Here is a 23,933-nt window from a genome sequence, read left to right as displayed (position 1 = left end):
TAAGCATTCCAAACCACGCACCAGAACGTTACATCCACATGGTCAGAGCTAGTAAGGACACGAGAATTCCTTCCTGCATTTGTTTCCCCAAGGACATAAATTCCTCACACCAGGAGGCAGTGTGATTTTACACAATGCATGCATGAAAATGCTTGCAGATACCTGAAAATCACATTTGTTTAGGTTGCAAGTTACATGTACCACCAAGGATTTTTTTTTAAAAAGGAAATACAAAGAAAGGTGTTGATTGAATCTGTCCCTTTGTCATTTCATCACGGTTACATTATAATTCCCTAGTAACTACACAGCTGCTTGCCTTTCTTGGCTTTTTTTCAAATGCAACATTTTATAAAACAGAAGAAAATTCTCAGGGTCATTTCTTTAAAATTGGCAAAAGGGCATTAGGAGGCTACTTGGAGTTATGCTGATGGCTACATGGCTTGCTAAGATTATGCTCAAGTTGCTAATTCTGAATAATGATAAATACAAGTTGCAGTACACTATGAACAAAATCATGGAAGTTAAGATGAAATAAAAATCAGTGTCTTATTTTAAAAGGTTTTAAGAACACATGCTTATTTGCAATTTGTAGCACAAAAGTGAAGTTGAAATTCCCAAATATTCATCTAACATGCGATTTCACAGCTTTTGTGTGTATTGGGCATTTTCCGCTTTCCAAAATAGAGAAGAAATAAAATATGAACACCATGTTATAATTTTTCCAAACTACCACATTTTAAACTTCCAAATATAGTCAATGAAAACACACGTTTCTTTCTCTTTAGTTTCATTTCAGGCATTTCTGGAGAACCCCACCTAGGGTCCTCATATATGCTATGCCAGAACACACTGAGCTACAGCTTAGACCTCAAAACATTATTTTAATATAAACCTCTTAAATTAAAATATCATGGCTCAATTAATGTAAAGAATTAAAATTATGAATAAAACAAATTAAAATTGTAATACTAAGTCTAAACACAAAATTTTATTAAAATGAATTATCTGTGGGCAAAGCAGAAAGATTTTTAAATACTTCTGAAGTATTTTAATACAAACGTACTTAGTCTTCATGACTTGAGTAGACTATGTATCTGATTGTGTTCTTGTTTTACACATAGGAATTGAAGTTCATGAAGAGAATACTTCAAAGACTTAAGAATATCTGAAAACATGCAATCGGCCACAGTTGCCTGAACATCACTGAAGGTTTCCATGTGTATAGTCCACATGGAAAAACACAAGCACGAACTTCTAGAGCCCCCTTGTTTGCAGCACTGAGAGCTGCTTTCAGAACATGTCTGTATTGCAGGCAGAGAGCGCTGCAGTTATCAACATGCTTCATGGGCAGCGTCAGGGATAAGGTTTCTAGAGTCATGATGTGCAAAGTTCTCAAAACCACAAAACCTAATACTACCTCAAAAATGGTGTTCATTTCATGAAGTGCGAAAAATGCAAAAGGAAAACAAACAGCAAGAGAATGGGTAGGCCAAATGACATCAGTGTTGAAGGGGATCCTGCACTCTTAGTACAAGACTGAGGTTGTTTACCTGTAGACAAAGATATGGGAATAAAGGCACCATTCTGTGATGAAGACAAAAATAAAATGCAGAGAGGAGGAAAACAGTAAAACCATCCCTTCAAGCCTGCCTTGTGTAAAATACTCAGCGTCTAACACTGCTCCATAAGCATCTAAAGTCATCTCTTAGCAGAAACACAGTCTAAAGCTTGACATTCAGTACCCAACAGGAGTAAGAGGTATTTCTTCTCCATATAATCTCATAGATCTCAGAGCTTTAACCACACTAGGGGCAAGGCTAGCATGAAAATTTTTCTAAGCTATAGCAACAATGAAGGACATGGTTCTGCCTTTTACAGGAACATTCCCAAGACCCACGGCCATTGAAATTGCCTTCTTGGAAAAGTAACTTCATATGTGTTGGAGGTGACCTTCACAAGGTGGCACTCAAAAAACAGTCACAAGAAAAGGAAAAACAGACCTTGGAAGGTTTTGACTTCTAAATCTGGCAATGAACCGAAGGGAAGCCTGAGGAGGGCATGCGCTGACTTCCAAATACAAACATTTCACGGGATCCTGAACCACCTCCCATAACTTGCTGAGGCATGATCTCCCATGCAAGAGTCTACACAACACTGGAAAAATCATCTGATAGGAAGTCCACACAGCCAGCAAAGGCTGTGTGTGTGTGTGTGTGTGTGTGTGTGTGTGTGTGTGTTGAATGTTTATTTTGAAGGCCATTTTAAAAATAAAGATATTCTGAGGAGGAATGCAGATTCTTCTCATTAAGTAATTTGGTTAGTGAATGAAAACATTCCACTGCATCTCCAGTGAAAAATTTTAGTCCCTGAAGGGTCTTACAGTCTTAAAACAGAGGAGAACCACGGCAATTAATGCATCTCACACAAATCTACAGTCACAATCCATGTTTGCTCTTCTCCCCGAGAAATTTGTTTTCATCTTCAGACTGTGCCTTGATTTTTTGGTTTTTTTGTTCTCAAGATAAGATCATAGATATTCAAGGGCATTTGCTGGTTTTCCTTGGCAACCATAGCAATTCCCTGGGCTCACACAGGCTCACTCAACTGTGTGATCTGAGAAAGCAAAGGCTGGAAAAGATTGCAGGTCCTCTGTAGGTATGGATGACTTTTCCACATTTGCCACATTTTCTGTCCTTCTAGCACTGTCTGTGAGATCGAACACACAGCAAGTGTGCTCTGCTCGCGTGTTTGTCCCTCCAGCATCTGCTCTGACTTGGTGCCTGGCCATGCAACAGATCACCAAGCATCAGTTTCCACCAATGCGGTCATCTCCCACCTAGGAGGCCTTGAATCAAGGAGACCATACTCAGAGTGGGGAATTTCTGACTGCACTTGATTACTGATTAAGTTAGTTTAATTACTATGTCCTCATCATTGTATTTGTTGAAGACACGCGGCTGTCAGAACCAAAACAACTACAATACAGTTTTCAGGTAAAAGTTATCCAGTCCCCAAAGATATAGGTTCTGGGGTCTGCAGATTCTCTAAAATGCTATGGTAGCCACCAACAGATCCTGGCTCCTGCAGGAGTCTTCCACCCACATTCCTCCTATCAATACTTTAGCTTTTACAGAATAAGTTTGTATGACATTAAAACACTGTAAGTGGATGCTAGGTGTCTATGCCTAGCAATTCAAGGCCAGCCTAGTCTACAGAATGAGCTCCCAGATGGCCAGTGCTATATAGCAAGACTTTGTCTCTTTGTCTCTAAATAATAAATCAATCAGTCAGTCATCTGCTCCAATCAGCGATGGCTACAGATGCTTGACTATGTGTCTACTAGAGTGAGCTCTGCCTACCAGGGGACTCAGCCATAAAAAACCCAATTCATCCTCTCCGAGCAGGGATGGACTGCACGTCCACCTCCCCTCCTCATGCTGCCATTTCATCTGACATGAACTTCCACAGGACTTGTGCATGCTGTCATAAGACTGTGAATTCATATGTGCAACTGCCCTGCAGCATCCAGAAGACATGTCTGTTTTAGTTATTCGCTGCCTTGAACTCTGATCTTCCTGTCCACTCCTCCCCAACAAGGGGCTTCTCTGATGAGGGCTGAGAGATACACTCATCTATGGGCATAACAATTCACTGGAGTAAATTAGCACTATGACCCTGTAGCATAGTAATATTAGTAGTCTCTCCCCTAGGAGCAATGACAATTTGGGTCACTATTGAAGTCTTTTCCTCCTGGGTGTCTTTTGAACCTTCTCCTGTCACAATGGCTTCCTCTCCAGTACCTTAACCTGTTGTTCCAATGCTGGTAATGTGCTTTTTCTCTCAGTCCATGATGCCTATGAAAATCCAGCTTCCAGTTCTAATTACAGATAGGGCAAGATTCTCTTTCAGATTTCCTTCTTTCAAATAGACAGCACTACTCAGAGTGTAGGATATTGTAAGTGCTATCGCTGTACTTCAGGGTGTGCAATATCCTACACTCAGCACCATAGGACTGCGGCTAAAATGAAGAACTAATGGGCATGAATCTGGCACAGATAACACTCCTTAAACTTGTCACCATTATTGAGGATTCTGGCAGTGGCATTTTAACTTACACTACAAAGAACTTTTGATAGCAATTTGTCTTTGCAGTAGATTTATGACAACTTATCAGTTACTTTTATTCATTCTTTGAGTGGCAAGATGCAATTCTAAGCCATTAATAAATGTAAAGAGAGTCATAAAATGGCTCACAGGTTTAGATTAGTTCAGCAGACTCGCCAGCTGGAAGTCTACAGTGCAGAGACAGACAATAGTTGAGGCTAACATATCCACAAATTATGAATATTTTCACATAAATTCAATGTTTCACTGTTTAATACTAATAAATACCAAAATATACACACTATGCTTGCCAAAAACTAAGCCCTTCCCAGTTTACAGGTCACTTGCTCCTCCCACAGAACTCTCTAAAGTATGGACTGTTTTGTGGTTTAGCAGATGAGAAGGCCAGGCATGTCAGCCTTGAGGCTTCCAGCGCTCCCAGCAGTGGGGCGTGGTGAGCTAGGTCGCAGTATGTGTGAGGCCCCGACACCTAGCAACGTCATGTACGCTAGGTGCTCTTCTTCTAAGTGCTGCACAAACTAAACACATGGTTCAACAAAGAAGAAAGAAACACAGGGCAAAAACGACATCTGTGGAAATCAGAATGTGTTTAACAAGAAAAGGGACGCACCTTCAAGGCCTATGACAGATCTCGAGGCTGTCTGAAAGCTGACAATCCCCGCCACATTGTCATTGGCCAGGATGTTCACTGTCACAGTGTCAGCACTAGGCAGGATTCTGCTTCCGCCTTCAGTGTGCACCAGACGAACGAGGATGCTTTCGTCATCTTCTGGCTCGGGGTCATCCAACATCGTCAAAGTGGCCATTTTTGTGGTTTCACCTAAGTTAAAAAGTTAAATCAGTAAAATACCAACCAGAAAGGCCAAAACTAACCTTTAATTTTAGGAGGTAAGTAAGAATGTTTTGATTAAAACAGCCCAGTACTGTGAGCGGCATTGCCACCACCGTAGTAGACAGCGTATATGCTGTGTTACTTGATTTCTTACATATAAGGCACTGTAAAAGCCTCAACATAGACAGAGCCTGGAGGACACACAGCTGTAGAAAAGTCAATGGGGAGAACTATTCCAAAGAATCACAGTTTACTCCCAGGTCTTTATCAAAAACAAGGATCTACCTGGGGAAAGGTGCTAGTCATGATTAGGAGGGGCACCATTAAGGAAATGGTAGCCCCGTTCCTATTGTGCCATTACTGTGAACAGTTTTACTCAGCTTAATGTCTCCCTCAAAGGCCACCAGCACATATGGGATGGCATCATAGTGGGACCCAGAGGAACAAGAAGCTCTGAGCAAAGACACTAGCAAGAGTGGGATGAGTTTGGGGTGGAGTTGCGGTGGCAGCATCATGTTAGTTCTGAGGACAAAGGAGAGACATAATGAAAACGGGGAGTCCAGGAAGGGTGAAAGGTTGGAGACAGGCTTCCACTAGTAGAGAAATGTCCAGAAGACATGCCCTGATTCCGCTGCTCATGGGTGAGATCCTGCTTAGTTCCTTCCCATGGTCAGGAAAGAAGATGAAAACTGAGAGATCTCAGGGCATTTTCCTCAGTACTTCAGGGCCACGATGCCTCAAGAGGGCACATTATCTCTGTTTTTTTTTTTGTTTTGTTTTTTTCCTTATGGTTCTGGGCATTTAACCAAGGATCTTTGTTTAAGACTAAATATTACCTAACAATCTAAGTTAGCTACAAAATAAAGTCCATTTTGTACAAAGCTAAAGTTATAATTCAATATAATAATAATTTATATAATGGTGCTGCTTTATATGATATGGTCCTTTATATTTATGCCATGGGAAAATTTAACAATAACTTGTTACCTGTACCCCTATCTTATTATATTTTTGTTATTCACTTTCAAACAGGAGAAAAGGTCACCAATTACCAACCTACCTCCTTCCACCATTCAAGATTCAGCTACCTTTCTACCCCAAATGATTAATAAGAAATTACCAATATAGAAACATTTGCTAGCATTTAATTTTTATTTTATTTTATTTTTTGAGATAGTCTGTCTAAGGGAGCCCAGCAATGCCTGAAACTCTGTACATTTGCAGATGGTGGTAAACCCTGGCCCTCCGGCATCAGTGGAATGCTGGGAATGTAGGTGTATACTGCCTCTCTAGGTTTATGGAGTGCTGAGGATTACAGCCAGGGCTTCGTGGACGCCAGGCAAACAGTCTCCTGGCTGAGTGCATTTCCAACCAGGTTTAGGACATTTTACAATTATATTTTCAAACACAATGTTTATTAGATATTTTAAGTCTAATACAGATAGAAGGCTTCTAATTTCAAAAATGTGTGTGCATTAAAATATAGCTAGATATGATGAATTGCTCTGAGGCATAGAATTACTAAAACTTTAAACTTTTATCCAGTGTATAGTCTGAGGTTCTTATGAATATGTGCAACTTTTTCAGTCAAGAAAGGAAAAGAAAAAACACTTAAGAACCATCGTTTTTCTTATTGTTCAACTCAGGATTAAAAAAAAAAAAAAAGGTACCCAGAATAAAATTACCTCTACTATACCTAAGTTTAACTAGGAACTTCCCAGATTTTAAATATCATAAATCAACTATTGCTAAGATTGAAGATGATCTACATCCAAGTCTGCTGGCTACATCTCATACATCGCTTACGAAAACCCCACAGCACTCTTGGGCAAGTTTCAGAATACTGTAGCAAATCAATCTGTGACAAGGACCACTTTAAAATAAGGACAACTGGTCAACCAGCCTATTTTTACTTAATTTTTTTCACTAATGTTCTATCCTTCTATATCTAGTGCTTTGAAAATGTTTTATTCTCAGGTAGTCTTGCTTCCACAACACCTTTGATTATAGGAAAACTGCTCATTCCTGTAACTTTCCTCATGAAATCAGAACCTGACTTGATTGCTTCTGACACAAGAAAGCACTGTCATCATGTGTAAAGGGCTAACATTCACATATTCCCAAAACTTCTCCTTTAAACAGTTAAAAACATACATATATAGGGCCATTCTGGTCTATGTCTGATAGGCTAATCATTTGTAAGCTGTTGCTTCCAAAACCACATTACATCTCTATATGAATAGAAATATGTAGGTAAATAAAATATTTATGACCATTAGCATATCCATACATATGACTCACCTTCTGCAAAAGTCAGAATGTCTCCAGCCCCTATAAAATCTAAACCTTCAGCAGCTGTTCCACCAACAACACGCCATTCAACCATCACTTGCCCCAAGCTGCCTCCTGTCCTCTGGATCACCAGCTCCACGGAGGTTTGTGGCTGTTCGTGCACGTCCACACATGAGCCATCTCCAGAGGTGTTGGGATGAACACTGTAGATCATGAACACTCCGAAGGCATCACCATTCAGTGCTATGACCACGGCAGAAGTATTCAGCTGCCCTATGCTTGGCTGATTTTTAAAACTGTCTGTGATGTTCACGAGGTGAACTTCCAGGAGAGAAATCAGGAAGCTTTCATCCATCTCTGGAATGTCGTCAGGAAGGAGGGAAATAGTGAGATTTGCAAACTCATGGCCTTCGAGCATCAGGGCCCCCTGCCTTATCACAGGCTCATAGTCACTCCCAGCAACTGCCTGGCCACTAAAAAGAGAGGCCACCCTCGTCAGGTTCTTCTTGTAGGTCCGGAAGTCTGAGCTATTCACAGTTGAGCTGACCCATGATGTCATCCAAAAGCACTGAGGACCGTCAGTGGTCCTGACAACTGAAAACGCGGAACAAGCGTGTTCTTGGAGACACAGAGTGGCACAGGTGTCCTGCGCCTCCTCCACTGAAGAGACATTCACCCAAGTTCTCAAGAGTGGGGCAGGCATCTCGTGAGTTGGCGATTCATAGTAGGACAATACATCTTCACCTTCTTCAACTGCCAGAGCTACTACATCAATATCAGAAGTACTGTAGAACAACAACAGGTGCCCGAAGTGTCCTCCGCTGACATGTGAGGACAATGGAAAAACAGGTTAAGCACTCACTATAGACCGAGCTACCCAGAGGGAAGAACAACGTGGATTATGGTTCTGAGAAGCTTCTTCGGTAATATTTTAAACACTAGTACTAAAACAACCACATTCTAATTTCTAAATTATGTTTGTCTTTCAAATTTTTATTTTCTAGTGTCAGCTAGGCTGTCTAGTTTTCAACCAATAATGTTTACTTTTAGACATGCCATGAAAACATTTGGCAAGACAGGCAAGTTGTAGCCATTTCAGAGTTTCCAAAAATAATTATAAAACTTTAACTATTAGATTTCACTAAAAAAATAAATAAATAACAATGAGGGCTGGAGAGATGGCTCAGAGATTAAGAGCACAGACCACTCTTCCAGAGGTCCTGAGTTTAATTTCCAGCAACCACATAGTGGCTCACAACCATCAGTAATAAGATCTGGTGCCCTCTTCTGGCTTGAAGGCATACATGCAGGAAGAACTGTGTGTACATACATAACTAATAAATAAGTTTAAAAAATAATAATGACAAAAAAATAAAAAAAATTAACAATGACAACAAAATTAAGATATTTAGAGAATTGCAACAATGTGCAACAGGTCCTTCAACCCTCTGTGTTCTATTTTGAAGAAGGTCAGTGGACATTTGCTCCCTACAAAAGAAATAAAAGAAAAACAGAACCTAGAAACCCACCCTTCATGTACCATCTGAGTTTAAAAATGAGCTGTATTCAAGTTCTAATTAGAACATCCTACATAGTAAAACAATAGATTTGGTAGCTAGAAAGCACAATGATCTAAGTCATCTTTATTTTATTTACCTTACTTCTAATAAATGTGATTAAGGCTATCAGTATACACAATCCAACTAACATAATAATGTATGGAATGTTACAAGGTAAAAAATATGAATCTAAATTGTTTTGTTACTCCAGGCAACTTCCCCAGCCCACACTCCTACAGACACAGCAACCATCACACACACCTTCTCCTGACGGTTATGTTAGCAGAGGAACTTCTCTCCAGAGGCTCTTGGACACGATAAACTGACTGCACAAAGGCTACTGAACCGTAAGGGTTATCGTTGGCAGAGATAACAATATTTGCCACTCGGTCTAAGCCAACTGTTCCTCCACCAGAGGCATTAGTAAGCTGCACTTGGACAACCTAAAAACAGAGTGAAAACGTCCTTAACAGTTCTGAAGTAAAACTATGAATGAAGCAAGAGAAAAATCAAATACATCCATAAGAACAAAATACAATGAAACACAAATGATTCCAAAGACACTGCCTCAGATACACTCAGAAGCCCACAAATAACAAAATAATACACAATCAACTTTTAATAGCAGAACACAATAATACATTAGAAATACAGGCTGTTGAAATCGCCTAGTCTTTACTTAGACAGTTATGGGAATCAGTTTTTAAATTCTGCTTATCATTGAAATAATATGATTTTTATAACCTATGTTTTTCTTATTTAGAAAAAATATTGTGAATCCATTTCGGTGGTTAAGTAAATCTGTTCTTGGTTTCCCCTACCACATAGTAATTATCAATAAAACTTTAAAAAAATCATGATGCCATATAAGTTTCAAAAGTAGAAAAGAAAATATATTAATGTATTAATGCATGATTAGTATTTTTAAGGTGAATAATGGTACAATTAGCCATAAAATAAACATTATAGATTTCATATGCTGTTAAATGGAACTATTATTAAAAGGAATATGAGGGGGCTGGAGAGACGGGTCAGTGGTTAAGAGCATTGCCTGCTCTTCCAAAGGTCCTGAGTTCAATTCCCAGCAACCACATGGTGGCTCACAACCATCTACAATAAGGCCTGGTGCCCTCTTCTGGCCTGCAAGCATATACACAGATAGAATACTATATACATAATTAAATAAATATTTTAAAAAAGGAATATGAGATCTAGATTTTAACAATATTTGAATTTCTTAAAATAAGATTATCTATGATAATGTTATGATCAATAAACTTATTCTTATCTGTCAAATTGCATGTTCATCATGAGAAATACCAGGGAAATGTTTGCTGTACTAGTGGGAGAACGGGAGGAGTTAGTGTGTGGGAAATCAGAATCTCCACTTGGTGTAACTGGCTGCCACTCAGACAGGAGCAGAGATACAAGTCAGAATTACACGAAACAAATATCACATGATTATGATAGGTATACATACATAATCGCTTAAGGAAAGTTTCTAAAACGCACCGTAACTGCACACACAATAACAATCTGAAATTGGCAAGCTGGCCTGTGCACCATGGACCCCTGAACTTGGTAAGAAGCACCTTTAGACTAGTGCTCTCTGAACTCCCATTCTCACAGCAGTTAGCTGTGTGGTCACTATATATGACAAGGCACAATTTATAACGTCGTTCTACACTGCTCCGTCCCCAACAACAGTTATCTCTTCTAGCCACCATATAAGACAAGTCACAATTTACAACATCGTTCTATACTAGTTAGTCCTCTCACCTCTTCAATCTCCGGAACGTCGTCAGCCAGGACCTCTAACAACAAGGTTTGAATGGTTTCCCCAGGGGCAAAGGTCACATTACCTGAGACAACTCGCAGGTCGCCAGTAGCAAGTTGTCCATTAATGGTGGCAACCCACTGAATAGTAACATTGCCGAGTGTCCCAGAATTTCGAATTACTGGCAGGCTTACCCTCACTGAGTTAAACTCAGGTTCCTCTACAATAAATTTAGTATTCTGAAAACCTGAAGGGCAAACAGAACAGTTGTTTTTAGGTACAAAGTGAAACCATGACAATCAAAGATCAAGCTGGGACCACTGAAAGTAGGAATTCTCCCTCCCCTTGGCCCCTAAGCAACTCCGGCAGTGTGCCGTGATGCAAGGTGAGCAAGACTACCAAGATTTCCCAGCGACTTTTTATGGGTAAAAGTAGGTCATATATGTCTACAAGGGCCATATTTTGGCCCAGCATGAGTTAATTAAACCCAGTGAGCCCAGCAGCTACTGCAGGGCCAGCCTGAGCTACAAAGGTAGTGGCTATTTTGCTTCCTGGCTGACATTATGAGGAGAAAGGGCTCAATTTCATCATTTTTTCTACATATACAAAAAGTTAAGCAACTCAAATATAAGTGTGAATTTTGTTAATTATTTAAAAGCATTATATAAAAGTAAAAGCTGGACATGGTAGTCCAGGCTTCTCATCCCAACATTCAGGAGGCTAAAAGAGAGTTTCAAGTTCCAAGACAGGTAGCAAGACATTGTCTCCCAAAGCTCAGAAATGACACAAATCAAAGCCAGAATGACACAAATCAAACAGTTTCCAACTGTCTGCGTGCCAAAAAATGTTTAATTACTTTTCATTTCCTAGGTAACCACTAACCTATGCCAGGAATCTTATGTATAAGTAATAATATCACACACACACACACACACAAACAATAAAAAAAGCCTCACTCAAATCAATCTTAAATAAAGAAAATAAATAAAGTCATTATCAGTGACTTACAGAGTAAGAGAGTTAAAGGAATTAATGTGGTTACCAAACAATCCCCAGGGGTCATCGGAAGCCTCCACAGTAATGACTGCCTCTGTTACAGCCCCCAGTCGGGCGCCTCCTGTGGTCTCGTTGAGCAGCTGCACAAGAAACGACTCCTCCAGCTCAGGGTAGATGTCGTTGATGATATATATTGGCACAGCTTTGCTGGTTTCTCCTTCCAGCAAGACAACATCTGAAGAAGCTATACTGTAATCTTCCCCTGCAGGGACAGGAAGAGAGAGGTGAGAGCTCACTTCAGGAGAAGCATGCTACAGACCTTCATCTCTGACCTCAACTGCAGATGTTTATGTTATAATAAGCACGCCACGTGCTTGGAAAGTGCCGTGTCGAACTTTGTGGACACACATGAAAGACATTTTTGGAGGAGGTTAGCTACATTCACTTGAAAGGTTTAACTTTTCAAACTAGGAAAATGTGTGTTTCGTAATAGTCATCTTCCTGTACTTTCAGGTCATTTCTTTCACCTTCATGAAGACATGTGTCCACACACACCTACGTATAATAACATTTTTCTCAGAAATTTGTATTGTATGTATAAGAGCATACAAAAAGCAAGACAACTTTTTAAAAGATGTGTACAGTGCTGTCAAAACAAGCAGAACTAGCATCGTGATGTGGGAGTGTCATATATCAATCTGTTGATTTCATTGGTTAAGCAATAAAGAAACTGCTTGGCCCTCATAGGTTAAAACATAGGTGGGTAGAGTAAACAGAACAGAATGCTGGGAGAAAGAAGCCGAGTCAGGCAGAGTCGCCATGATTCTTCCACTCCAGGTAGACGCAGGTTAAGATCATTCCTGGTAAGCCAGCTCGTGGGCTACACAGATTATAAGAAATGGGCTAGTCCAGGTGCGAGAATTAGCCTAGAAGGGGCTAGATAGAAATGGGCCAAGCGGTGTTTAAAAGAATACAGTTTCCGTGTAATTATTTCGAGTAAAGCTAGCTGTGCGGGTGGCCGGATGCTGGGGACGCAGCCCGCTGCTCCAACTACAACAGCATCGTGATCTCAGTGGGAAGACAAGCTGCAGGTGTCCAGGCTACAGGTGAGCATCCTTACTGACCAGCTAGAGAGGTGTCCACACAAAGCAGGCTCAATCAGCTGCTGAGGGCTGATTTGGGAAGGGTGCACCCTGTAGCGCTCCATCACTTCTCACTCATCACCCAGCACTCATCATTGCTCCCTGTCGCTAGGGGCAGCCACACATACCAAAGGGACGCTCACCACAAAATCTGAGTGCATGCAGGCACGTGCACACACACACACATTCACACTCCTCCTACTGTGAGTGGGTGCTAGAAAGGATCTAACAGGTGTTCTCAGGAAAATCACCCTCTACAAGCTAGGATGGCATTGTAGAAAGGCAGTGGCCTGACTTCTATCCAGCCATGAAATCATTTTTCCCTATATATAAAATCACCAACTCTAAACACTGTCTTGTCCATGCTCCTTAAAAATAAATTAACACGCTGGAGAGATGGCTCAAAGGTTAAGAGCACTGATTGCTTTTCCAGAGGTACTGAGTTCAATTCCCAGCAACCACATGGTGGCTCACAGCCATCTATGATGAGATCTGGTGCCCTCTTCTGGCATACAAATATACATTGCAGGAATGTTATATACATGATAAATAAATAAATCTTTTAAAAAATAATTAATTAATTAATTAATTAATTAATTAACACATAAGACTATGGCTCCAGAGATCCATCAACTGAAGAGCCCAAAAGCCATTTTCTCACTTCTTCCTGTGTGTCTCGGCAATTATCTGCATATGGCTGCCTTTCAGAAACATGAAGTCACAAGGTCTGAGTCCTCCTTAGCTGACGCATCTCTTGCTCACCAGAGCTTCGCAATTTATATATACTTGTACTATCAGTTCTCACAAATACAAAAATTCAGTGTCACAGATTTGAAAATAATTTATCTTTTGTGTCTAAGAAAGCATAAGTATTGGGAGCTGAGGGTGTAGCTCAGCTGGAGATTGCTTGCCTAAGCACAAGGATTTGATATCCAGCAGCGCATATACCCACTTTGGTGCATACCTATTATGTGAACATTGTAGATGAGAATCAGCAGTTCAAGGCCATCTTTAGCTACATAGGAAGTTTGAAGATAGCTTTGGTTAAAAGAAGCTCAATCTTAAAAAAAATGTGTATCAAATAACATAAAATATCTTGGAGTAACTCTAAGCAAACAAGTGAAAGACCTGTTTGACAAAAACTTAAAACTTTGAAGAAGGAAATTGAAGAAGACACAAGAAAATGGGAAGATCTCCCATGCTCTTGAGTAGGTAGAATTAACATAATGAAAATGGTAATCTTACCAAAAACAATCTATACATTCAATGCAATGTCTATCAAAATCCCAGCAAAATTCTTCACAGACCTCAAAAGAACAATACTCAACTTCATATGGAAAAACAAAAAACTCAGGCTAGTCAAAGCAATTCTGTACAATAAAGGAACCTCTGAAAGCATCCCCATCTGTAACTTCAAACTCTACTATAGAGCTACAGTAATGAAAATCGCCTGGTACTGTCATAAAAAAAGACAGGAGCACCAATGGAATCGAATCAAAGACCCGGATGTTAATCCACACACTTACGAACACCTGGTTTTTGACAAAGAAGCTAAAAATATGGAAAAAAGAAATCATAATCAACAAATGATGCTGGCCTTGAAGGGTCCAAGAATAAGAATATAAAAATGTAGATTCCTGAAACAGGAATGTAAAAATAAAGAAATATAAAGATGTAAGTCTAGGAGAATGAGAACAGACTGTCAGCAGCTTTCTCAGCAGCTGGAAGATTAACTAGTAACAGTTGGTTACTCCACTTTACAACCCATAGCTCTAATTACAAGGCCTAAGCATCTCTCTGCAAACTGAGAGCCTAACACCCCGGCCATCCTTGATTAACACGGATATGAGCTGAGTTTTAGGAGATAGATATATGACCTCTGGGTTACACACTGTCCCGGCTATGTGAAACTGGCAGCATCAAAAAGCAGAGCACAGGGCTTCAGTAAACACCACCTGGAAGTACCAAGGAAGACAACAGATTAAATACAAACACTGGTTTAACTGAAAAACTCTGTTAATGAAGATTGTAAAGTAAGGCAACCTGTATTTGAGTTTTACCTCAAAACTGTAAAAACTACTTTGTTCAGACCTAATGCCTGGTGCCCCTACTATAAAAAGGTGGGTTCAGAAACCGCCCTTTGCCACAGCCTGACAAAATCCATCTTTGGCTGTGGTCTCAGCTAGGTGCCCCATGCAGATTTTTTGTTTTATTTTTTTTTCCTGGAATCTGATTCCTGGAATAAAGTTTGCTTCTTGACTTTGGTGGTCTGTCCCCATCTTTGTGTGACCCCCTGGACCGAACAGCATAGCATAACTGAATATCAATATGTAGAAGGATGCAAATAGATCCATATCTATCACCAAGCACAAAACTCAAGTCCAAACAGATCAAAGACCTCAACATAAAACCAACCACATTGAACCTCACAGAAGAGAAAGTGGGAGGTACACTTGAATGCATGGGCACAGGAGAACACTTCAGAAAAAATCATATTGAGTACCCAGACCCAGACCCAGAAAGACAATATAAAGAGAATAATATGTACTTACTCATAGGTGGCTTTTAAAGCAAAGAAAAACCAGCCTACAATCCACAACCCCAAAGAACCTAGACAACAAAGAGGACCCTAAGAGAGACATACATGGGTCTAAATAGGAAGGAGAAAAAGACAAGCTCTCCTGAGTAAATTGGAAGCATGAGGGTCATGGGAGATTGTAGATGGGAAGTGGGGAGGAAGGGATCAAAGCAGAGAAAAAATGTTTAATGCAATAAAAACAATTAAAATTGTGTGTGTGTGTGTGTGTGTGTGTGTGTGTGTGTAATCTCTCTCTTTTGTCTGTCTCCCCACCCCCATCTCCACCGCCTTTGGTTTTTTGAGTTTCTCTGTACTTTGAAGCCTTTCCTGGAATTCGAACTATAGATCAGGTTAACCTTGAACTCACGAAGTGCTGGGCCTCCCCGGTGCTGGGATGAAATGCGTGTGCAAGCACCACAGGTCATCCTATCACATCTTTGAGAAACTGTTGCTCACAGACACAGGTCACTCTGAGATACACCACTGTCCCTCCCCCATCTTCTCTTACCAGCAACTGCAGTGATGGGCACAGCTTTAAACTTAACAGAGACATCTGCAAATGCCCCTCCCAATCGAGTCACATTGATAATGGGTCCAACGTGATTTTCTGTTACACGAACAATTGGTGCTGACAGCTGCACCGTTCCAAATGCGTCATCGTTGGCAACAATAATGAGATGGGCCACAGTTTCTACCTTGGGCCCAAGGCGTGGGGAATGTGGAACTGAAAGACATAAGAGGCGATAGCGCAAATCTGAAGACCTGACTGACAGCCACGAGGAATCGGACAGAATTCTTATTCTCGCCCCTATTTACAGTTTTAAAACTCTAAATATGTATACCTGTCAGCCTTAATCTGGGCACTGGAAATACAAATCAAAGCTGAAAGTAACTTTCTGCTCTCTTTTAACACATACTCTAGGAATTAAAAGCATTATCAAAGGAACAGTTAGACTGTGCGAATATTTTAATGAGCATTTGACACTGATGATCCAAGTGTAATTCTTAAAGCAATTAATAATATCTTTATGCAAATAATAATAATGTATGCTGATATATCTGAATTGTATACATGCCTTAGGCAGGGTTACCATGGTTAAGATGAAACAGGCCGACCAGAAGCGACTTGCTGAGGGTTATCTGGCTTACATACCTTAAGTCACAGTCCACTGAGAGAAGCTAACACAGGAACTCAGGTAGGAACCTGGAAGTAGGAGCTGATGTGAAGCCGTGGAGGAATTCTGCTTCTAGATCTGCTTATTGTGGCTCGCTCAGTCTGATTTCTTATAGAACCCAGAACCACCAGCCCAGGGATAGCACCACCCACAACAGGCTGGCCCCTCCCCATCAATTACTAATTAAGAAAATGCCCTACAGCTTAATCTTCTAGAGGCATTTTCTCAATTGAGGTTCTCTCCTCTCAGATGACTATGGCTTGTGTCAAATTGACAGAAAGCAAGCCAGCATAATATATTTGATATATTTGTATATATAATTGATATATTTGGATTGCATATATACATGCGTTTACACAGGCACATGCACACATTTATACAGATAATGAATTAATGCCACAAAGGAGTTAGTGAAATTACCTAAGATCTTATATTACTGCCTGTCAGACATAACCAAGAAACATACTATATTCCTTTCCTCCTCCAGAGGTAAAATCTCAGAAGGCCGTGTGTAATGCCAGCAGTTTTCCACAAGTGGGCACCCTACTTTGAATACTCTTAGACGCTCACATTTATAAACAATGACTACATTCAATGAAAACTTGGCAGACCTCATACTATTTTTTGTCTATTAAAATCAGAGCTTGTCTCTCCCTCCCCCTCTCAATTTTGCACTTGTCTATCTCTTGCCTACATAATAGCTGGACTGTATTACTCCATAAAAAGGTGTGCTGACTCCTTTCCCCATCCCAACAGTGCAAGGGTTCTCAGTGGCCGTTCTGCTAACAAGCACGATCACTGAAAGCTTACAATATAGCAGACACTGTGTTAGTCTTTACGTATATCACCACATGCAATCCCCATATGTATTATAAATAAATTATCTACACTCCTATTATTTCCGAATTATATAAGGAAATGGAGCTTTCAAAGATTATGCCCAACAATTTATTATTGTACATTGGAACAAAGTTATCTGATCTCAACACAGCTCCATGCCACTATACACGCAGCCATCCCTTTTGGTTTTATTACAATCTCAATAAACTACAAATTGCTTGAAAAACAATATGCACTTTATAATTCTTACTTAATAAGACTAATTATTTAGTTCTATTTCAACTTCTTTGCTATTATAACTGATCCTATTAATTTATCCTAGAAGAAAAGCAGAGACATTTCGTGACAAAGTTTGAGCCTGAAATCTGTACACTTCCTCCTGCAGCGCTCACCTACGGTTAGGAAGACTTCTGTCCACCTTATGTGACACTGACCCAGGCAAGGTGAGCACACTGACTGTTGGGAGTTCTTAGTTCATATGGCAGTGTATTATGACACGCAGATCTTGATCTTAAATCCTACCCGTGGAGCTCCACATGTTCTCAGTTCTTACAGTTGAATAGCCCTTTCTCCTCACCTTACACATTTGCTGATGAGGAAGTCTGGCAGAAGTGAACCATTGTGCAAGGAGCTCACAGTGTGGCCACAAGAACTACTTATGGGCTCTTCAGACTCATTGCAGAGGAGTTTGAAGCAACAAAACAATGCTAGGTCTGTTACATAACACAGAAGTTCTGAGACATACTTTGGGGACATAGCTACATTTTTAAAGTATGATTTCTGAGGGAAAATATGCCCCATTTCCAGTTGTCTTAACGAAAACCTTTCACTAGTGAGACTTTCAAAGATAGCACTTGGAGCTGAAGAGAGAGCTCAGTAGCTAAGAGACTTGACTTTGGTTCCAAGCACCCCATATCTCACAACCACCTGTAACTCAGGTTCCAGTGATGTGCTGCCCTCCTCTGAACACAGGTGGTACACATGCGCATACTCAGGCACACACACACAAACACATGACATAAATAAAGAGAACTGTTTAAAGGTAGCATTACTTACCTTTGATCTTACCTTTCTTGTAGAATTTTTTGTTATACAAAATTTAAGTTTTTCATTTTCACAGTCTTACCTCTAAGAATAACACACTAACAGATACTTACTTGGGCGATTCTGTACTCTCTCTACTAAAGTAGAATTGACTAGTTCAACAAACAGAGATTCTGACTGTTCCGGTTCGTCATCATCCAGGATTGAAACAGTAATTGTTGCCTCAGTCTGATTAGCTCTGAAAAGAGTCAATCCAGAAGCTGATATATAGTCTGCTCCTTGACTTGCTCTAGCTAAGTTAGGTGGGAAATAAGGTGGTTTTTCCATATCATCTATAGTTGCATATGAGATCACAACTTCTCCCATGAGGCCTTTCAACCTTATTATCGATAATGTGACATTGTGGGTTGCTTCTTCAACACTAATAGGTCTAGTTTTGTTAGAAAAAATGAAGACCCCGTAAGGATCATCACTAGCCAAAATTGTCAATGTGGCATTAGTAAGGACTCCTAGCGAGCCACTAGAGACGCTGCGGATCGACATGGTGAGCGCCTTGTCTAGCTCTGGCTCTTCATCTGGCAATATCTCCACAGTGATGCTCGCCATCCTCTGCCCAATCTCAAACGTGATGTTGCCAGAGGTGACAGCAAGATCCCCATGCAGGTCAGAGTCTACGCTCCAATGCAAAGTCACATGCGACAGGGCTCCCTGAGTCCGTGTGACCTAGGAAATATTTAAGCATTAAAAGAGAAGCTGGAAGACTAACAATTGTGATTAAGTTCATAATAGTGACACGAAGAATTTTAAGGTTTTTTTTAACTTTCATTTCATTTCCAGTTCTTGAGACTTAAGATCCTTGAAGGTAAAGACGTGTACTACTGATCCTTGCACTCCTCAAGGAACCTTACATATGGAGGGTGTATAAAAAGAGACTATGACGCCGGGCGGTGGTGGTGCACGCCTTTAATCCCAGCATTTGGGAGGCAGAGGCAGGTGAATCTCTGTGAGTTCGAGACCCGCCTGGTCTACAAGAGCTAGTTCCAGGACAGTCTTCAAAGCTACAGAGAAACCCTGTCTTGAAAAACCAGAGAGGCTTCCTTCCTTCCTTCCTTTCTTCTCCTCCTCTTCTTCTACTTTTGTCATACAACGTGGAAATTTTAATGAGAATGGCCTCCATAGGCACATATGTTTAAATATTTGGTCTTCAGTTGGTAGAATTATTTGGCCAGATTAGGTGTAGTCTTGTTTGAGGAGGTATGTCACTGGGGGCAGGCTCTAAGGTTTCAAACCCCTCTACTTTCCATGTCTCATTATCTTTCTCATGCTTTCAACCATTACGTTGAAGCTGTATCTGCTTTTCTTCTACCATGTTCCCTGCCATAATGGTCACAGACTCTAACTCTCTAAAACTAAAAGTCCCAAATAAATGGTTCCTTATTAAATTTCTTTGATCATTGTGCCTTATCACAGCAATGAAAATATAAACAATATACCATTCCTCTACCAGGAAAAAAAATAGAAAAACCAGAGAGAGAGAGAGAGAGAGAGAGAGAGAGAGAGAGAGAGAGAATGGCAGAAACCACACATGACATAAAATGTTCAACTCCCAAGTGCATCACAGCTGGTGCCTTTTGAGAATTTATAGCACATATAAACAATGAACCAAATGTTGCTGACAATGTGTTCTATTTGTGTGCACACACGAGATACTCTTTACACCTACTGAAAAAGGTGGAGGAGCCTCTCTTGTAAAGAGTAGATCAGTAACATTTTCAGAAAAGTTATTGAGAAGAAATGCTTCAATATTTTAAGAATGAAAAGCTTAAAATTGTTCCAAAGAAATCCTAACTTATTAGTCCTAATAATAATTTTAATTGTATTTAAAATATTATTTTCAACTCAAAATAAAATGAGGCAATAATTTTATTGAGGTATGCTACTTTTTCTTATTTTTAGTCCTAAGTTCTTTCTAAAGTTGTTCAATTAATTTCACAGCAGATTTATTCAATTATTTCACACAGAAAAAAAACTGTGTTTAGGAGTACAGAAGGATGTGTTTGCATACCTTTCTTCATTGCTACATGAGAAGTGAGGAAGCTGAGTGAGCCCTGAGCTCTGTTGAGTCAGTTAGCAATGTAATCCTTCTCAATGCCTGCTACAACTCAGAAGAACAGCCACAGAGCCAAGTATTAGTGGTAATTTTACTATTCACAAATCTTTGGCATTTCCTTTTCTTCTATATGAGGTGGCATAGAACCACTTGGTGATGCAGTTCACTTACAGAAATAACATAAGTTGCTTCCTTCTCAACACTCACAACCATGCTTTGATAGAGATAAGTTACCTTTGACTCCTAAAGTGATTGATGGATCAGAGTCCTTTTGTCAACCCTGGTTGGATGTATACCAGGAAAAGACAAAAATTCTCCTAAAAGTAGCTTCCCTGTTTATTTGACTGTTTGCTGGTTTGGGGGTGCCTTAGTGAGAGTTCAGGGGACAGAAAATGCCTTTCAGGAGTCGGCTTTTTCCCACCTCCATGGAAGTTTAAAGTTTGAACTCAGGTTGTCAGACCTGATGGTAAATGCCTTTGCCTGCTAAGTCATCTATCTCAATAGGCCCCAGAAGCAATGTGTTTCTTGTGCTAAGACACTGAGATTTTGAAACGCTTGCTGCCACAGTCTATGTGAACTAATGCAGAAACCATGAGACAGAATTAGAGCAAATGTCCACCAGGAAGGGTAATGATTCAAACACTTCAAGTGGACTGAGAAGCTCTGAGCACACCAAACACAGCATTGTCTACCGCTCCACACTACAGGAGAGCAGACTTGAAGATGGACTCTTCCATCCCCAAGGTCCCCCGCTCCCTTCCGATGAAACCCCAAGAGTTCTATGCCACATGCTCATGGTCTCATTTCCACATCCCCACGGCCCTTCTGTTGTTCTGATTAAAGAACAATTCTGCTTCCTTCCTGAGATGCCTGTCTGCTTTATTTGATTTCCACGTTGCCTCCATCAATCCAAAAATAATACAGTATATTCTCTAAAAGGTAAGGAACCCTCAAAATCACAAAATGAATTTGCATGGAAACACAACCACACAGTAACGCTAAATCATTGATTAGCTATATGCACTCTTGCTACCCATAGGCTCGCTCACCCTTAACCACTTATACATTAAAAAGGGGGGAAAGAAATCTTACTAGTACACTACATCATTTTAAGATTAGGAGTGTCTCAGGACGTACTCACGTTTAATACTACAGTACTGTACCCATCCTCTGGTTCAGTTCCACTGACAAAGAGTGACTCGGGGCTGAATTCAAACACCCCATGAGCGTGGTCAGAAGCAGCAATTGTTACCAGAATCTGGGAAGCCACTCCTAGACTAGCTGCATGAACAAATCCCACAAATAGAAAAAAATGTTAATCAGTATTTTACAAACCACCATAAAAGCCAATGAACAACTATTTGAAAAAACGAAAAGACTTTCCATTCATGAAGCACATGCTAATTGGTTTTAGAAAGAAAGGTGGACACAGATGGTTGCCACGCATCCTTGTGCTTTTACGACCCTTCTCTGCTCTGGTAGCAACGGCTGCTTAAGCACTTGGAGATGAACAGGGAGAATTTGTTTTCCTTTTTCTTTCTCTTTGAAAGCACATTCTCCCACACAAAGCCCTGTGAGGAGGGTCTCCCACAACCATGCTGACCTCTGAAGAACAGGAGCCAAAGCGACTCTTCCCTCACTGGCCCAGCAGCCTCCCTTGGGCTTTAATGCATGTAAATGTAGTGTCCTTCTATGTGCATTAACGCTAAGCCTCCTCATATTACTATAGATGAGTTTCCTTAGATCCCAAGTAATAAATGCCTATCGTGGCTAAGACTCTAAAGCCTAAAGATGCATTCAATGTGCTCCTAATTAGCATGTTTATTGTTATTATTACTATTACTATTAATGCCTGAAGGCAAGAAAATGGACAGTCCTAAAAGCAACAGTCACAGATACATCCTGATACATTGATGGGTGTTAGCAGGAGTAGCATGCATCCCAGGGCCAACATGTAAAGCATGACATTAGGAAAGGGGGTATTTGAGGGACAGAAGTGTGATCTTCACAAGGCAGCTATCCTAAAACTTCTCTGCACATATGAGAAAACAACTACGGGAAAAAGCTGAGGACCATTTGTATATGAATCTGGGTATATGAATTGTATATGAATTCAAGAGGAACCTCTGTTTAGTAGCAATTAACTAGGAGCTTATTTTCCCTTTATTTCTGATTTTCCCCATCTGTTCTGATCAAATAATACATATGAAGACTCACGTTCCTAACTACACAGAAAATAAGTGGAATGGTTTAACTTGAAAATGCAAACATTCCATCGATCACTTTACAGGCATTCAAAGCCATGTAAAGTGTTCTCAACAATAATTCGTTGATAATGGCATACAAGCAGAGTTTCTCTTCGTTCAGAATCAGCAAACCCTGTCGGGCCCATGTGCTGAGGGGTGCCTGACCATCAGAAGCAGACAAGAAGGGGTTTTTGCCTCTATCACTGCGAGAAAAATCTCCATAAAGCTGCTGCGCCGGTTAGTGAGTTAAAACACACAAAGGATTATCTAGTTTCCGAAGATGACAGTGCGTGGTTAGTATTGCTGTCTTTGAAATGAGAAGCTAAAATAAGAACACTAGTAAGGGACTTTGGGACAGCTGCTTACCATGCATGTGAATAGGCGAGAAGAAGAAATCCATGTCCCCTTCTCCACTACCACTGCCATCAATCCTAAAGAGTTCAGACACTTCACGAGAGACACACAGAGACAGCCCACACAACACACAGCAACACAAGGAGAAAATGAAGAGCACTTAAAATGTATCAAGTAAGGAAGAAAATGCAGTAATATCCGGCAAGCATGTACATTCTTCTGCAGACAATAGGTCACTCTGAATGATGATATGTAACATGTATAAAATTACTAAATCTTTCTAGTTTTGGGAAATGCTACAAATAATTAATTAGTAACTAATATTTTTCATGTTCAATAATCTAAATAATTTTATTTGGAAATTTTTACCCTTCACTGCAATTTTAATCCACAGCATTTTTAAATTTTTGATAATATTTGTGTATATAATCATATATTTAGACTTACTAGCCAGCGAAGGTCACTTTGCCAATCACAACCAATTCAAACGAGGGAGATGCATCAAACATTTCCTCATACACACATCCAAACCCCACATTTACCACCCTCAAGCGTAATGGCCCATTAGACACTGAATTTATGGGAAGAGTCCTAGATCATCAGTTGGAAGTTTCTCTTTTAACCCTGTCCATAAGGGATACCAGTAATAAACAGTCAGCAAAACACTTCACTTCCTTGGTGTCTCAACTTTCTCACCTGAAAAAGGTGTTGGGTTTTACAGAGATCTTGCAAAGTTTAAAAAACATATTTAAAACAATACGCTAAAATATATAATGCCGGAGAATATAGGAGAAGTGTAATAAGTATAAAATAGTTACACATTCATGTCTAATATATCTTATACTCCAATAAGAGGCTGGAAC

At 40.1% G+C, this 23,933-nt stretch overlaps 1 protein-coding gene across 1 annotated transcript in view; it reads right to left on the bottom strand.

The window, feature by feature from the left end:
* The window catches only part of Adgrv1 (adhesion G protein-coupled receptor V1), a 546,438-nt gene that overhangs the window by 436,758 nt on the left and 85,747 nt on the right, over positions 1-23,933 (bottom strand). The window contains exons 26-34 of the mRNA XM_041663490.1: positions 23,083-23,163; positions 21,612-21,751; positions 18,474-19,083; positions 15,810-16,025; positions 11,628-11,843; positions 10,588-10,832; positions 9,070-9,251; positions 7,259-8,070; positions 4,736-4,945 (exon numbers count right to left, since the gene is read on the bottom strand). Coding sequence (XP_041519424.1) covers positions 4,736-4,945; positions 7,259-8,070; positions 9,070-9,251; positions 10,588-10,832; positions 11,628-11,843; positions 15,810-16,025; positions 18,474-19,083; positions 21,612-21,751; positions 23,083-23,163 — 2,712 coding nt within the window. The remainder of the gene's footprint in view (positions 1-4,735; positions 4,946-7,258; positions 8,071-9,069; positions 9,252-10,587; positions 10,833-11,627; positions 11,844-15,809; positions 16,026-18,473; positions 19,084-21,611; positions 21,752-23,082; positions 23,164-23,933) is intronic.

The sequence above is a fragment of the Microtus oregoni genome, unplaced genomic scaffold, assembly GCF_018167655.1.
Source record: "Microtus oregoni isolate MIOR12 unplaced genomic scaffold, Mior012 000014F_ref0000157, whole genome shotgun sequence".
NCBI classification, from domain to species: domain Eukaryota; kingdom Metazoa; phylum Chordata; class Mammalia; order Rodentia; family Cricetidae; genus Microtus; species Microtus oregoni.
This window is presented reverse-complemented; position numbering and strand designations above follow the sequence as displayed.